We start from the raw sequence: 16,948 nt of genomic DNA, 5'->3' as shown, positions 1-16,948 counted from the left end.
AAACAATATTTTCAAAATTTATTAGCTTTTATATTTCTTCATTAAACATAGTCTTAATTCCACTTTGAAATTAAAACAGAAGTGGAAAATCCAGATATCTCATGCACGGTATATTCCATATTTTGGTCAAGTTGGGAGCTATCCTTCACAACCTACCAGCTTTTCAGTCCCCCTAAAGGAAATGTTCTTGATAAGTTTTTATTGATGGGTAACAAAGGCATGGGAAAGGGGAATTGGTTTGAGAGCTGCTGCCTGGCTGGCCCTGATGCCAAGGGGTGCCCCCGAGCCAGCCAGCACAGGCAGCCACTGCAAACTGCCTGGCTCCCAGGTGAGCTGTGTTCTTCCCAGGCAAGACAAAGCCTGGAGATAAAAAGCAGATTTAAGGAGCGCTTAAACACTGATCTTTGGGGAAGCTACTTCAAACACCATTTTATAGCGCTCTAAGTCATCCAGATCTCTCTTAACTTGTTTCACTCTCTTTTAAAAATATTTATTTCTTCAGCAAGGAAGACTCCCTCAGATAGGGCAGTGTGACCTGTTGCACTGAAAGTATTTTTGTCTATGTGGTGCTAATGATTGATGCCAAATTCACGTGTGCAGCTCAGCTCTGCACTTTCTGCTGTGCTTTATTTTCTGTGGCTTCAAGCCTGCAAGGATCCCCAGGTCTGTTGCACTCTGTATTTACTGTCAGACCATCTACACTTTATATAGCCCCAAAATCGCTTGGGAACACATACGTGAGTGTTGCTGAATGTTCAGAATGTTCGTTCTTAAGCAAGGTCTGCAGTAAATATGTGGCATTACTCCAGAGGCTTTGCTCAGATATTGGTCATGGGGTTTTCTTTGGCAAGAATGGAAGCTCCCAAAGATTTGGGAGTGGCAAAGGCTTGGGAGGGAGCATTGCTCGCCTGTAGCAGCAGCTGCCTTCACTCACAGGGCTCATAAATACCTTGTCTGGGACCTATTAGAAGGATTTTTTTGCTAAAGCAGTTTTACTTCAGAAAATGCATTTTCATTGAATTTTTTTTGCAAGGATGTTATAGTTTTTAGGAACCTAGTGGGAGAATTTGGCCAGGACAAGTTTTCTGCTCAGGATCAAATTCTGGGAAGAAAACCCAATCCACTAACAACCCATCTGACTCACTGAAGGTTTGGGAGCCCACTGCCGCAGAATGCCCTGGCCAATCAGATCTTTGAAAAGAAATGTAATGTTTTTCTGCTGTAAAAATCTTGAAAAAAACTGGGACATGACAAGTTCTGGTGCATAACTGAGTGTAGTTTTCTCCTGGAGACTTGATGCGAAACCAGTGCAAGTGGCAATGGCGCAGCCACTCCCACAGCCAGCATTGGCTCAGGGGATGTCTTGGACAAACCCAGGTGTCCTCTGCTCTGTGGCAGGTGTGGAACCACTTTTCAGAATCTGAAGAAATACTTTTGCCAGAAGTCTTTAAAATTACTTCTTTCTCTTTATTGAAAGATTTCCAGGCTTTGTGCCAACATTTCCTCACGTCGCTTTTGAAATTAAATAGTTTACTTGCTTTTGTACTCCCGTTTCTTTAAATCCACTTGAATGGTTCAGTAAACTGCCCTTTGCCTGTAAAAATTTGAAGAAACCTCAGTATTTTAGACAATGAGCATTGCACATTTCTTCCCCATCACAGGGAAGGTAAGAAAAAAGCCAAGGGAAGGCATCAGGAACAACACCAAGGCTGTCTCTGCTTCTCAGCTCTATTTTTTCTAATTTTGCTTAGTATTCCAGTCTAAATTCTGATAAATTCCTGACTTTTCCCGCACCCTTTTCACACCCGTTCACTGTAGGCTGTTTTACAAACTGCCGCTCTTCCAGGGAAGGAGAACCTTGCCTTTCAGCCAGGAGTTTTCTAGATGGGTGTGATTGCTGGGATCTGGCATTGCTGATGCTTGTTGTTTTCTGTTGTTAACGAACTGCAGTGCGTGACCATTGTGTATCGCTTGGTGATGCCTAATTTAGAAGATCAGTGATTAATTCCTTCCATTGCTTTTTCCTCTCTCTCTCTCTCTCTCTCTCCCTGCAGGATGTTTTCACACCAGAGTGCAAATTTAAAGAATCTGTCTTTGAAAACTACTATGTTATTTATTCTTCCACACTGTACCGGCAGCAAGAATCCGGACGAGCGTGGTTCCTGGGACTCAATAAAGAAGGTCAAATTATGAAGGGAAACCGGGTGAAAAAAACCAAACCCTCATCACATTTTGTACCCAAACCCATTGAAGGTATGGAATCTGCCCACTCTCTCCATCAGTGGGGTATGGGAAGGGGGAGTTTGCAACTTCATATTCATGGTTTCCTGTGCGGAGGTGTTGGGTTGCAAGACCAGAAAGCAAGGAGAATATGTATAACACTTCAGATAGGTGCTGGGCTACACTGTTAGCATTTAATCTGCTTTTCTTCCCATATAATAAACTTTGCACATCGTCCCAAAGGGGTTTCTTAGCTTTGAGATGCTAAAGGGTGAATTTAAAAGCCTGGCAACATGAGAAATTACTGGAAAATAAAATCAGTCATTGAGCAGCCAGCAGTTTAAATGGAAGCTGATCCAGCAGTGATCGTTATGTTGGGCTCCCTGTGAAGATTTTGCCAGTGTATTTCAGTAGGTTTCCAGTCCCATATAGAGTCAGTAGAGACCAGATTTATTCCACCTGATTTTAGACTTTGGCACTCTTTTTATAGTAACAGAAGAAAAATGCATCCTACCAGCACAGCTGTGGATGTACTTTGTATGTCTACCCTGAGATGACTTAAATCTGTTTTTTCTCATATATGAGGACATCCTAGTTAGTCACCAGGGGGTAGAGATACCTCATCATACTTGTTCAAAGTTAGATGGGATGCTGTCACACCATTTCTTCGTCACAGTGAGGCTTCAGTGAAAGTCATGGAACTGAAGTTTTGCCCTTCTGCTGATGCCTGTACACTGCTGAAGTGTCCCTCAGCCTCCTGCCAGGGCATTTTACTTTTTGTGGGCTGGCCCCTGATAAATGGAGAGACGTACTGTGATGACCCTTGTACTTCATAGATACTAACTTGACTCTGGAAACAACTCTTTTTTTCTGCTGCTTGGGAACAGCACTACTTTTTGATCCCCAAACTAGGTATGCCTTTCTGACGCCGTCTCAGATCTGCCAACTGCCACCTCAGGGATACAGCAGTCTGGAGCTGGCCTTGGCTGCATGGCTCTGTGCTCCCTCTCACTGCTCCCTCTCACTACACCCCTCTTGGCTGTGGGAGAAGGGATGAACTGATGCTGTCCTAGCAGGTGCCATTCAAAAGTGGTGGAGGCCACAGCCAACTCCACACAGTAGTAACTGTTTTAAAAACTTCCCATCTCAGGCTTGAGTGGCAAGCAAGTGTGAGTGACAGGCCAGTTCAGAAAGGCAGGTTGAAATCGTGTTGGACCACTGAAGCAAAGCACAATGAGAGAAATTCATTGCAGCATTCCCAGAGTATCTGTAGTCTTTGCATGGGAAATGGAGATGTTGAAGGGGCAGAGAATATCATGGAGCTGCTTGTCCTGTGCTTGTTTTCAACAGCTTTTATGAAGCATTAGTGGGATTAGTGCCCTTAGCCCTCACTGAGTTGTGCTAAGGAACAGGGCCTGCTTCAGGCATGGGGTCAGTCATCAGCTTCTCTTGTACCTTGACTGGGAGAAGAGTCTTTTGCAAGCGCCAGCTTTCACAGCTGCGTTTCCAGCTCCTTCTGGTATTTCTTTGCTGCCTGGCTGGGTGTTGGCACTGAGCAATGGGTTTCTTTAGAATCCAGGCTTCTTTTTGTAATACAGCTTGCATGGCATCTGCTGAACGGCTCAATAGTTGTCTTCTGCATGCATTAAACTAGGCCATTCCTGCGGCTCTCCTCATGGAAAGCCTTGTCTTAATGGAGGTGCCTGACCTCCAGCAGAGATCTCATTGCTGCAAATGCTGCTCTGGCTTTCATTTTGAAAAACCCAGCCCAACCCGAGAGCTTCCCTTTCCCGCAGTTGCATCCTCCCACACTTGCTTCAATCACAGCTGTCACATAACCTCCCGAGCGAGTGAGCGCTTTGGAAGTTGGCAGCCAAATTAAGGGCTCCTCCACTCCTTCCCTCCTCCACATGCTTTGCAGTCAGCCTCTGTGAGCGCTGCTGCATCAAAGAGCTGGCAGTCTCCCAAGCCAAGGCACGTGTCAGCTTCCCAAAGCATTCGGCTGTCTGGGACTGTGACTGCAGACGGAGGACTGTGTTCCCAAGCCAAAGATTCGTTGTAGGTAGCAGAGGTTTGCAGGGAGGATTGGAGTAAAACACACTCATCTCCACGTGACTTCTCTTTGCTGCATCTATCAAAGTCCCTGCAAGCAGAGCTTGCAAGCAGAGATGTTACAGAAAAGGGGCAATTCCTGCCCTGCTTTAACAGCTTCTTTCTTTGTCATGACTCTAAGAAAATATTCAAAGCACTCCCTTGCTCTGTTTGCATGTTCCTTCTGCAGAATGCTGTGGCTTGCCCCAGCGTGTCAGCTTTGCTACTTATTCAGGCAGCAGCTTCCATCCACAGGAACTTTGCAGCTTCCATCCACAGAAACACCCCCAGGTTTCATCTTGCTCAGTCCGGTACCGCCATCAGCATTAGCCCTACCACATGATTGCTGACACAGGAATGAATGCAAGGAGGAATCTGCTCCCCTGGGAAGGAGAGGTGTCACACACATTCTAGGAATCACTTCACCCACCACTTTAGTGGCAGTTATCACTGAGATGAAACTTCCCAGTTGTTTGTGGTGACCAGAAAAATTATGCAGCAGTTTAGTGAAGAAAGTGTTTGCAGGGAAAGGAAACACAAAAAAGCCCTGATTGCTCCCTGAGCTCTTTTGATTCCCATTGCTTTGCCCTGCTTTCTGAATTCAGAAGTCGTCTTGAAATTGCAAATGGACTGGAAACTAATACATAAATAGGAAATATCCTCACAGGTAATTTCTAAGTACTACGTGTGTGTAGATGTGCATACATACACAGTGGTATCTGTATATGGATGTATGTTATCTGTGACTTTCAGCAGCTACAGCTTTCTGCTGTGCTAAACCCACAGAATGTTTTCACTCATGTAGATTTCCAGGGTGCTGGAGGTATTCTGTACAAAAGTCAGTAGATACCAACTGGAAAAATTTTGGGTTTTGGTTGGTAGGATTTGTTTGTTTTTTTAAATAGGATTAAGCTTAATCAATATGAAAGCGCAAAAAACTTACTCAGTAATAACAGGGGAGACGTTAAGTTCCTCTCCCATCTGTGCACAGGCAAAGCCAAGGAAAACAGCCTGGTAGGCAGCAGTTGATATACTGTGTGGTGCCAGTTTTGCTTAAAAACACACATACGCAACACATTTCTTTTGATATTTTTATTTCTTATCTCTGATCTTTCAAGCTAAATGATCCCTAAAATGCAGACATATAGATTGAACTAAACTGCACAAGGAATGAGCTTGACTATAACTGTCAGTTGGACAATAAGCAGTCTTTCAGAGCACTTTCAGTCTCCTTAAGTGTCTATAATGATTAGTGCTGGACAAACCCTACCATCAACAGTGCCTCTTGTTCTTCTAAATATCCTAACACATCTCAAACAATGGGAGATGTTTCCAGTCACTTAAGTGAGAATCTTGTCAGATTCTTGTTGTGGATGTGCTCTGTTACTTATATTTCCTTCCTTATATTTCCTTCTTGAAGACAAAATTTACAGATTGCTCTCCCAAAAAAGTTACATTTCTTCTCACCTGACTGAAGCTAGAAAGCGTTTGTGCTGACAAATCTGGCCACAGAAAGCAGAAAACTCTTCCTCCCTCTAAGTCAGACCCTAACTCTAGATTTATGGTTCTTCAGCCCTCATGATGTGAACACATCTCAAATATGAAGGTTTTTTTAATGGCTAGTCTGGATCCATTTATTATCACTGATAATCCAAGCAGCCAGATCTTTCCCAGTGTGATTCCTCAGGGACGCAACATCCAAGTTTTGTTAACACAGAGTCCTCAGATGTTGCAAAGAAGTACAAGGCAGTGTTGAGTAGGAAGATGTGATAGGCTTAGTGAAAATGTTTCAAAGGTATCACCTTAATCCACAAAACATAGAATCAATAGGCTAGGTTTGGAAGGGACCTTAAATACGATTTGGTTTGACCCCCCTGCCCTGAGCAGGGATGCCACCAACTTGATCAGGTGGCTCAGGGCCCCATCCAGCCTGGCACTGAACACTTTAAGAGGTGGGACATCCACTTTATCCATCTTTGCTAACACAGCTCCTCTCTTGGGTCTATCTTTCAAGTGGGAAGGCTTTGGTATATTTTCTATCCCACACTAACTCACTTGTTCATCTATCAGACTCCCAGTGATCTCATTAGATGGTAAATGTGATGTATTTTAACCATGATTTTGCTTGGCTTTTTGTCATCTTTTGCTGCCTTTATTACCTGAACAAAGTGTGATTCCCCCTGGCAGCATCTTTCACATTTTACCATCGAATAGGCGCGAGTTCAAATGCTTCTGAAATTCATCTGGGACTGGGCTTAGAACACAGTAATTAGAGGCAGAAAACGAGGGTGCCTAATCACTCACTCCCTCCTGTCCCTGACTGTTGCTGCTCAGACAATTAATTCTCTCCACTGAAGCATTAGCTAATGCAGCCGCTCCTGCAGATACCGACACCCAGAGCTGTGGCATCTGTCAAGGGGAAGAGCCCGTCTCTGGGCTGCCTTCCAGAGGATGTGGGCCCAGCCCTGCCCAGACCCCAGCCAGGCTCCATCAGCGTGTAGTGATCCTGCAGGGCTGGGGACCTGCCCACCTGCTGAACGGCAGCTTAGAAAAATTTTGGTTCCTCCTAACTTGCGAGAGTCTGGGGCAGGGAAAGCTGGGGGTGAAGATGGATGTACGGGATATTTCTAAGGTGCTTAATAAGCTTTTTGACGTATTCTAGGAAATGGAGTCTGATGCATCCGCTGCATCTCCTCAACTTGCAGTGATGCCAAGTGAGAAATGCTAGGGTCAGGACACAAAATATTGATTCCTAAACTCAGGCAGTCCCTGGATGATTTCAGTGTCATCATGTAGGTGATGTACCAGTGCCATGCCCAGGAAGCAGAAATGAGACTGGAATCCTATGCCAGCATGTAAACAAGAGATTGAGCTGCGTGTGGGTGACAGGCAGCTCCCTCCATGCCTTTGTCTTCGGAAAGAATGGTCCCTGCCATGCCCTTCCTCCTTACTTTTACCCCTAGTCTCCTTCCCAATTTATGAGTCATTTTTTTGTGAAAATTTTTTCCTTGTGCCTGGGAATAGCAGGCACTGCTGGTTAGCAGGAGAGCAGGGAATTGAAAGCCGCAAGAACCAGACATGGGCTCAGCTCCACTGCCGTTCACCCCCTTCCAATAGTGCCTGCAGCTCTTCAGCAGATCAAGCTAGCGGCACTTTCCAATTAAAGCATGAATATGGATGTGTTGATTGGAATCTAGGGCATAGGAGCTGATTATCTGATTGAAGCTCCAGAGCATTAGCTTGGTTTCCAGACATTAAGGGCTGTATTTGGCTTGGTGTGTGGGTGTGGGTGGGTGGGAGAAGCAAGGCAAAGCAGGGAGGAACTCTTGTTCTAGCGAAATTGCTCATCCTTCCAAAGCTCCTTGTGCTCTGTGCACCAGCAGACCTCCCAGGCATCTGGGCATGCTGACTGTCACACTGCTGCTAGTTTACCTCAGTGCAGGTGACAGGACAGTGTGCCTTCACACACACACAGACACCAAACAGGCCTGCCAGTGAGTGCTGCCAGTCCAGAACCACAAAGATGAGCTTCAAAGCTGGGAAGATCCGGGCACTCACAACAGTCCATTTGCAAACACCCCCCTCCCCGGTCCATGACTAACATCTCTGTGCATGAGTCACGCTCAAGCTTCCTCAGTACAAAGAGTAAAAAGCTGCAGTCCAAGAGCCTGTGTTGCACAACATGTTGGACTGTCCTTAAAACCCCCATGTGTCCGTGTTCACACACATCCATGTATCCGTGTGCACACACCCGTGTGTCGCGGTGCATACGGATTTGCAGCCACTGCTGAGCTATGACCGTAGCTCAACACACGTGCACAATCTCTTGTGCATGATGCCATGTAAGTACTGCATACACTGATACTGTAGGTGTATCTAAATACTGAAAATATGCTTGTCCTATACTGCTACAGATTTTCTGGCATGGGCTGTTGGCACAGCCTGTCTGGTACAGAGGTTTTGACAGCTCTGTCTGAAAAGCTGAGTGTAAGCAGCCTTCAACCATGCCCCACATCAGTACTTGTATCGTGCACTAGACTGGAAGATGATAAACTTATAATTCCTGCCTTATTTGCTTGCTACATACAGGGTTTCCTTAATTCATAGCTGCAAATGTTGTTTACTTCTGTAACCTGGTTTATATTCATTACTCTGTGGGCCTTGTTAGCAGCTCAGTGTTTTTGCCCAAAGGCCATGGTGAGACCAGGATGTTGAGGAAAGGCAACATGCCATGGTGCTATTGCTGCAGGCTTTGCTTGTGCTTAGCCCTTGTGGCTCAGCCCGATGGGATGTTGGGGATGGGTGTGGGTGAGATGAGCTTGGTACATGTAGCGGCCTGGGTGAAGAACTTATGGAGGTCCCTCCACCTCCAACTTGGAACCAGGGAGGTCAGGATGAAGGCAACAGTGCACTTGAGGCAGAACTTTGTGTATGGAATGTCAGGGGCACTGAGGCAACACTGGCACAAACACCTAATTCTGCCGAGCAAACATCATATCAGAGAATAAGGTCAGTAACAGAAGTGATGTACATCCTCAGTGCTTATCAAGGGCTCTGCAACTTAGGATATGAAATCACAAGGGCACAGGTGTTTCTCAGTTATTAAACATTACATACTTTCTTTAAGAATTTTTTAGGTACGTTACCACCATCACTGTGTTGTTGAGTGACATTCTCCGAGCTCAGCAGCTGAAAGGGACTGAGAGCACCCTTTTCTGTCTGTTGCTGCCATGCTACACACTGTCCTTGCAGCATGCAGACAGCATCAGTGGTCTGGGCGTGATGGGCAGTCCTGGCATTGCTCATCTTGGCCCAGACCCATGGGACAAGTCCTTCATTTTCTCTTTTTTTTCTAATTTTCATCAAAAAATATCTCCAGTAGCAATAAGAGTTGGCAGAGCAGTACCTGCCTTGAGCCACGCTGGGAGGCCCAGTGTGTGTGTGTTTAAACTGCTTTGAAAACCTTGCATGAAAAATACTCAATGGGAAAAGTAATATTTCTTCACTGCTCATATATTCAATATCTTTTCTATTAATACACAGTTGACTGCACTTTGTCTCTGTCCTGTATTGTTGCACACTGCTATAACTGTTTAGCCAGGAGTAAAAAGGCAGAGCAATAATATCATTTGCAGTCTCCCTCTAATTGCTGGGATTTATTTGCAAATCAAGAGAGATTACATTGCCTTTTCATACATAGAGTCTTTTTTTTTCATTTCTTCAGATAATTTTTAAAGTTTTGTTCTTGCTGATTACCCGGAACCAAACCCTGATGTACTCTATCCTGTGTTGGAGCTCTGTGCCATTGTTTGTGATGTGACAGCTTTCCAAAATGAAGCAATGCACAATCATTTCTTTCCATTCTAATTTTTGCAAAGATCCAGACATGACATTGGCAGTCTGGACTTACCTTATGTTCTCAACTCCAGTTTGCCTGCCCTTGAGATGCCTCACTATTTCAATCACATCTACACCCTGCCACATTTGCATTGAGCTCATCAGAGATGCTCCCGATTGGTGTGAGGCACTGAGCTGCTCAGCCCATGCCCCTGCTCTGGCACACCTCACATGGCACAAGGACAGCCATGAGGACTTAGTCCACATGGTGAGTTGGACAAATGCTTTGTGCTACACACGGGGACATGGGGATGAGCCATGCCTTGGGCAGACGTTGCCTTCTCTGACTGTCTAGGTTCCAGCAAGTACATATTTGTAGGACACACATTGCTTAGCCATGGTCTGGAGGGAAGGCTCCCTCCATCCACCCTGTTCTCAGGTGCTGCCAGATGACCATGCAAAGCAGGGATGGCTCCTGGCTTGCTGTCACTGAACTCATCCCCATGTGTCCTCTCATGGCCTTGGCCTTGTCTGGCTGTCTTGATTTACAGAGGAAAAAATAAGAAGCACTGAGAGCAGGTCTCAGCTCTTGGCTGATGGAACCAAATAGGCTTCAGTCACCAATTCCAGGTCCAGAACTCAACACCCAGAAGGCTTGGATGGCTCAGATATAGGTGTAATTTTGATTCAGGTCTCTCAAGGGCTTTTTTTGGAGGTTGAGGGCTGGGGACCAGGTAATCTTGGACCTGTTGTTAGATAATGATCAACATATCATTATAATACATGGTTCTATGAATTGGAATGTTTATTTTATATGTATGACTATAACATGAAAAAATTATAAAGCACAGAAAACCTAGAAATACTTATCTGTGAGCGATCTCCTGTTTCTCTCTGTGCCTTTGGAAGAATCCTGAGACAGAAGCAGGACCTGACCAGCAGTGAGGGCAGGTAACAGATCCTGCTGGGTAACGGGATCTACTGCTGGGTCACTGAGGTTTCTGTGTGTGTTAATCTTGGGCTGGAACTCCAGCCTCATATACAAAGAAATAATTCATTATGGTCACAAATGCCTGTGACTTCAGTGCTGTTAATGGGTGTCTTTTCTGTTCACAGTGTGCATGTACAGAGAGCCATCGCTGCATGAAATTGGAGAAAAACAAGGACGCTCAAGAAAAAGTTCAGGGACACCAACCATGAATGGAGGCAAAGTTGTTAACCAAGACTCGACATAGCTGACAAATACCCTCCCTTCTTCCAACTCCTCCCCTCCCACCCACCTACCCACCCCACCTGGTGAAACCACACTGAGACGATGACAACTGAGCAAGGCAGGACCTACCAGTAGTGGCTAGGAGTGCGAACTCCAGAATCTTTCTTTGTGTAGGATGAGAAAATCGAATCCCAGATCCTGCCTGTTGCAACGTTTTAAAAAACAAAAACAACAACAAAAAAGTGAAGAAAAAAATGTTTTAAATCAGGACTCCATTAACATTTTCAAAAGCAAACTGTTTGCTCTGTGATCAAAGGGGGAAAAAAATCTCATCTCTGCATAATAATAATAACTAATAAATATAATAATAATAAAAATAAAGATGTTACCTTTAAAAATAAAACAAAGCTTTTGGAAAATTGAACTTAGCATATGATGTGAGAGAAACACGTGGGAAATGCAGCCTGGGACTGTGCTTTGTGTCTTATACTTTCACCTCATGTTCACACCACTGTTTTTAACATCGTTGCTTCCCTGGGGATGGATGGGATTTTTCACAAAGCAGGAAGGATAGGGATAGATTATGACTCTGTTTGCTCTGCTATTAGTAAAATATGGCCTGTCCGAATTATGAGTCTGACAGTTATGGGCAATGAAGTAGCTACTCTGTATTCAGCTTTTTGCATCGACATTCAAACACTGCATAGTTATTTGTTGCTAATGTCACTCTGTATGTTTGTCCCAAGTCTGGCATTTTATGCCTTTTTATCATAATTATTTATATTTATAGGCTTGTATTAGTTGCCAGGGGCATTTCAGAAATGGGTTTTCAGGTCGCACAGGATGAAGTGATCATATTTATTAGGGGAGAGTTAGGAGATAAAGGGAAGGACGGATAGCTGCTTGCTTTAAAATAGGAAACAGAGCAAGAAACACTACTGAAATCCTTGCTGTCAGATGGAAATGGTGAGGTATGTGCTGTATGAGTGCGTAACGCAGGGATTTCAGCGAGGGAAGGAGGGTGTGGGGAGGGAGCAGCTGAGGTGTGCAGAGGAGGGAGCAGCTGTAGGGGGACATGGGTGGTTGTGCCTGCCCAGCTGTGCCAGGGAGAGCACAGCTCTCCTTCCAGCAGCTGGGGTCTCCCTGAGTGTTACGGCTCCACGCATACCGTGTTTGACACGTTCAAAGCCGAGGCTACAAACCCCTCTAATCTACAGCCTTACCACTGCCAAGACTGTGATGGGATGAGTCCCCCTGAGATGCTGCAGCAGCGTGGGTGTGGGTGTGGGTGTGGGCACGTGTCTTGCCAGTTCCAGGGCTGCAGATGGCTGGAGAAGAACTTCAGAGGCAACAAATTCACAGATTGGGAAAGGCAAGGAAGAGGGCAGTGGGGTGAGGGATGCCCAGCACTCAGCCCACCTGCAGTAACAAGGGCATTAGTGGGGATTTGCAAGGCTCTTCCTGTCTGGACTTCTCTCTCCTTGTAGTTTGGAGGTCAGCAGTGAACCACACACCCTTGCTTCTGGGTGGAACTGAAGCAGGGCAATATGGGCAAAGCCTCTTTCTCTGACCACACACATTAACTTCAGTCTCTGACGTGTTTCAGCACCCAGGGCCTGCAGGCAGGAGGGCCAAATGGCAGCAGCAATACAGCTGCTGTTACAAAAACAGGCACTGCCCTGGCCAAGGCGCCTGGGAAGCCTTTGCTGCTCAGACTATGGGCTGCTGCAAGAGGTGAAAAACAAAATGGAAAAGTAAATACCCAAGGGCCTGGAGGGGGTGACGGGTCCGAACAGCTCTCTATGCAAGGGGAGCCAGCTTATAGCCTTGCAGTTACAAGCTGGGTGGGAGCGTTTATGTCATGTTGTTGAGGCTCCTCTGCTATTCCTTCCAATGCCTCAGCTGGCCAGTGCCACACACACAAAGCTGCTGTGACTGTGGGAGAGGGGAGTGCCAGGGTTGGTCATGTTCCTGACCTGGGTGCCCCCCAGCTCCACTGCACTCACCAATGCTGGAGTGTGTCAGGGCTCGGTGAGCAGCTCTGTACAGGCACAGAGTAAGTGGGGAAAGCAAAGACACAGCCAAATTTCAAGGTTATGGAAGACTCCCAGGATCATCATGAAGGAATGAATTTCAAGCATGTCCTTTTGTGTTTTGAAAAGTTGAAACCTTGAAATAAAGAGCCTCTTGCCATGGCTCTGCCATTGAGTGCTGCACCTGCAGGTAGCCCCCTGCGCTATAGGTTATCTGGGGCTGCCAGTCATGCCAGAGTGACTTACTGTTGCCTTCCAGTCCCACAACACTGGAGCAAGGTCACGAACACATGTTCAGCTTGGGAACACACAGCCCTGTCTAATTCATTGCCTACATTTCAGATCCCTCACAAACTAGAGAGCACCCCAAGTTAAGGGGTGGGGGAAAAGCTTACTCACTGGAGACGTGCAATCAAAGAAATGGAGTCTCAAGACCAACACACTGAGCTGGCAGGTCCCTGAACTAACCAAGCACCAAACACTAGGCCATGGTTAAGTCACTGAGCCACAGCCTTTCCAGCTGTCCTTGTGGAGAGGGAAAGCGCAGCACCTGCCACAGAACAGAACATCCGCAGCCCACCATGATACCACAAACCTCTTCTGTACCCAGCCACCAGCAACTTGCCAAGGGCACTGATATCATCAAGAGCAGCTCCAACAACACAGCCTAAAAATTGCTGTAACCTTGTGTGCAGGATACCCTTTGCCTAAGCCCTAGGAGACCGTGGACAACAGCAGATCCAGTCCTACCATGTGCTGATTTTTCCATTGTGTGACTCACCACTCTCCACATTAGGTTTTTGTCTTGTTAAGAGTCTTTGTCCAGATCATTACAGGAGTCCCTGAAAATGCCATATTTAGGCTAAATGTCAAAATAATCTGTTCCTTTGGTCCATGTTGTTTGAGATAATAGCTCCCATACGACACTCACTGAGCTTGCCCCAGAGAGCCAATTGTTCCTGCTCTCATCCAGCGTCTGCACTGCCTTGGAGCAGGTCTTCTGCCACGTGTTGAAGGGGAGTGCTGGCTTTTCAGGATGCCTGCTTAGCCCAGGCAAACCACAACCCACATATGATTGCATAAACCATGATAAAAACTCTCCCACATACCTTAAGAATCCTCCCACATAGTTGTGCTTTTCGTGACCTCAAGGAAGCTGCAAAATTCATCTTGTGGTGTAATGCAGGGACATCTGACACCATGATAGCCCAAAAACCAGTGAGGCTGCACAGCCCAGCTCCTTGATGTCCACAAACACCAGCTGCTGACCAGGAGCTGCTTGGCTCTGAGTGCCTTCCATATGCCTGAGATAGTCTGGGGAGATCCACAGCATTCAGGTATCATGTAGGGCTTCATGCATTTTTTTTTTCTTTTTTTACACAAGTACCTTGCAAGCTTACTCTTCAGGCCATATTTTGAGGTGATGTGGATTTTGTTGATTACCCATCTGCCTCTTCCCAATCTGCAGGGAAAAGGGGAATCCACAGAGACTTCTTTGCCTTTTGAAGTTCCTGCAGTCTCTCCATTGCTTCTTTCTGTTCTTGCTCAGTGTTAAAGTCTTGATGAGTGACGTTTCTTTTGTTTCTTTCTTTAGCCACACATGCCACAACCATTTAGGGAGCTTTGTGACTCAGTTTAACAATATAGTGACTACAACCCTTGTCTGGCTACGTGTCACTCTAGCAGGACAAATTCCCTTCCTAGGTATGTTGACATGACATTGGGCAAATATGTAGCACAGAAGATGGCCAAGAGAAGTAAATGATAAAAAAGAAAGACGTTTTCATCTTACCTGGCCCATGCTAACTATGGTCAGTCTGCAGCAAGCCTTTGCCCTCTGAGTAACAGATGCTGCTATAGAAGAACTTGGATGTTACAAGACCAGCAGTAGAAAATACTTCACAGAAATATGGGTACATTTAAAACATTCATTTTGCTTCACCCTGTTTTTAATTGTGGTGTTGGCATGGTTCTGGCAGTACATGCTGTGCAACACAGCTCCACTCCCCTATGCATCAAGGGCAAAACCTGGTAACATGGCTCCAGCTCGGACCATAAGGATTTTCCCAGTAAAAAAATGAAGAAAAAGCCACTAGTAGAAAAAGTGTGCCATACTGCACCAGCAAGTTCTGCCGTGAGTGTCAGCACTGGCATGTGACAATGTGCTATAAAGCGAAGCTGACACTCAACAAAGCAATTTATGAAAGTTGTCTCTCAACAACATTTTTGTTTGCACTCAGATAGGTTCTGGCTGATAAAGGCCCACACAATCCCTCAAGGTGTCATGGGCCTCACTTTACACCTTTGTATCTCAAACTGCACTGATTGTGCACTAGAAGAGTTTTGGCCCCAGAAAAGCATCATTGCCACTCTGAGCAATGCTGAAGAAGTGATGGTGTACGCACCCAAGGCTGAGCAAAGCCAGCAGGAAAGAAAGTGTGCCATCCTCCCTGGCTCCATGCCAGCGAAACTGCAGCATAGATGCATGCTAGGCATGAAAAACATCTTTTTGAGGACTACAGTTCCCAAAAAAAGAAGGCATAGAGTTGTCATTAATTACAGCACACAAACCCAACCTTTGGTAATGGCATGTGCTAAAATACATTACTTTTAACGTGTGAGATGTTGGCCCCAAAATATGTCCAGTGCTAAAACTCTATTAACTGAGCCATAACTGTAGCCCTGGTCCTAGATGGCAAAGATCAGTTTGTATGTCACTGCATCAAGGGAATTAAAACCAAGAAAACATATAAGTGAGAGCTTTCAGGAACAGATTTCTGCCTCAAAACTGTAACAAAGTTGTTAGTTGCTGCTGTGGGATGACCCACTGCACAGACCTAGGAGTAAAATCAAAAGAAACACCACTGCATCTCAGTGAAGCAGAGATGTTTCCATGGCATTCATATCTTCCCTCTCCCCCACCAGTGCTTCAGCCTTCAGGGTGATGGAAGGCTGTTTCCATCGAGTAAAAGGCATCAAGGCTTATATCCTCCTCACCAGCATGGAGTAAAGCTTTACTATTATGGTTCATCTGCTGAGCAACGATCATGACATCAATCAATTTCCCAGTATTCTTGTTAGACACCTTGATTAAGGATAAAAGAAAAACCAACCAAACAACAAAAAGCCCAACAACGAAACAAAAAACCCACCCCAACAAAACACTAAAATAATCCCTTAGCCAGGCTGATACATTTTTAGCAACATGTTTAAGCATCTCAAAACTTCTTAAACATTCATGGCCACAAAGTTAAAGCCAAGTAACTACCCTTTCAGGCCAGAGGATTTCTTTTCATGATACTTGCATAATGAACTGCTGCATACACAGAAAGTTGGACATCTTCCCAGCCTGCCTCCCTCTTGGTCTTCAGGCACCTTCTCTATGGTGAAGGAGGTCTAGGTTAGCATGGCTCCAGGGCTCATCTCACCAGTGCATGCACTAGGAATTGTGGTGATGGTCACAAGGAGCTCACACAGACCCCAGAGCATTCCCAGCTGAGGCAACTGGAGGATCAGTGCAGAAAGATTTGAGTGTTCACAGCCTTTTGGAAAGGACAGGATCTCTGGTCAAACAATTGTTTGAAAAGAAGGCAGTTTGTTTCATTCAAAACACTCTGGTACAGGCATGGGAATTTCATCTTTGGAAAATGCCATTAATGTTTACTGAGCAATACAAATGGATCTGGGCTGTCTCAAAAAAATTAAAAAAGGCATTACCAATTATTTTTTAAAAAAGTGTCTGGGTATGGGATCTGAGGAGTAGCAGAGGATAACCCTCCCAAGACTCTATTAAGAATGGGCTGTATATTGTTCCATTTTCCATGCTCATTACAATCACTGCCCCAATAATAGCTGCATGCTGTGCCTTTCTCTATTCTAGTACAATTTTCCCCATGGGAACTAAATAACTCAGTTTAAATACTGAGCAGAGATGGCAGAAGAAAGCAGTGTGTTTCTGCTGTGCTACCCTTATGTTCAGTCGGCATCTTAGGTAGCTAGTTACTACCCTTCTTTCTTGTAGTTTGATACAAAAATGAAGGGGTAGCACTGGGGA

At 45.4% G+C, this 16,948-nt stretch overlaps 1 protein-coding gene across 6 annotated transcripts in view; it reads left to right on the top strand.

The window, feature by feature from the left end:
• The window catches only part of FGF12 (fibroblast growth factor 12), a 229,259-nt gene extending 218,156 nt beyond the window's left edge, over positions 1-11,103 (top strand). For all 6 annotated transcript variants that reach the window (XM_027883983.1, XM_027883980.1, XM_027883979.1 and 3 more), the window contains 2 exons: positions 2,055-2,253; positions 10,765-11,103. In XM_027883983.1, the coding sequence (XP_027739784.1) occupies positions 2,055-2,253; positions 10,765-10,883 (318 nt within the window). In that variant the 3' untranslated portion in view covers positions 10,884-11,103. The remainder of the gene's footprint in view (positions 1-2,054; positions 2,254-10,764) is intronic.
• The last annotated feature ends 5,845 nt before the right edge of the window (positions 11,104-16,948 follow it).

The sequence above is a fragment of the Empidonax traillii genome, unplaced genomic scaffold (genome assembly GCF_003031625.1).
Source record: "Empidonax traillii isolate 1590-97213 ecotype Southwest subspecies unplaced genomic scaffold, ASM303162v1 scaffold138:size3245559, whole genome shotgun sequence".
NCBI classification, from domain to species: domain Eukaryota; kingdom Metazoa; phylum Chordata; class Aves; order Passeriformes; family Tyrannidae; genus Empidonax; species Empidonax traillii.
This window is presented reverse-complemented; position numbering and strand designations above follow the sequence as displayed.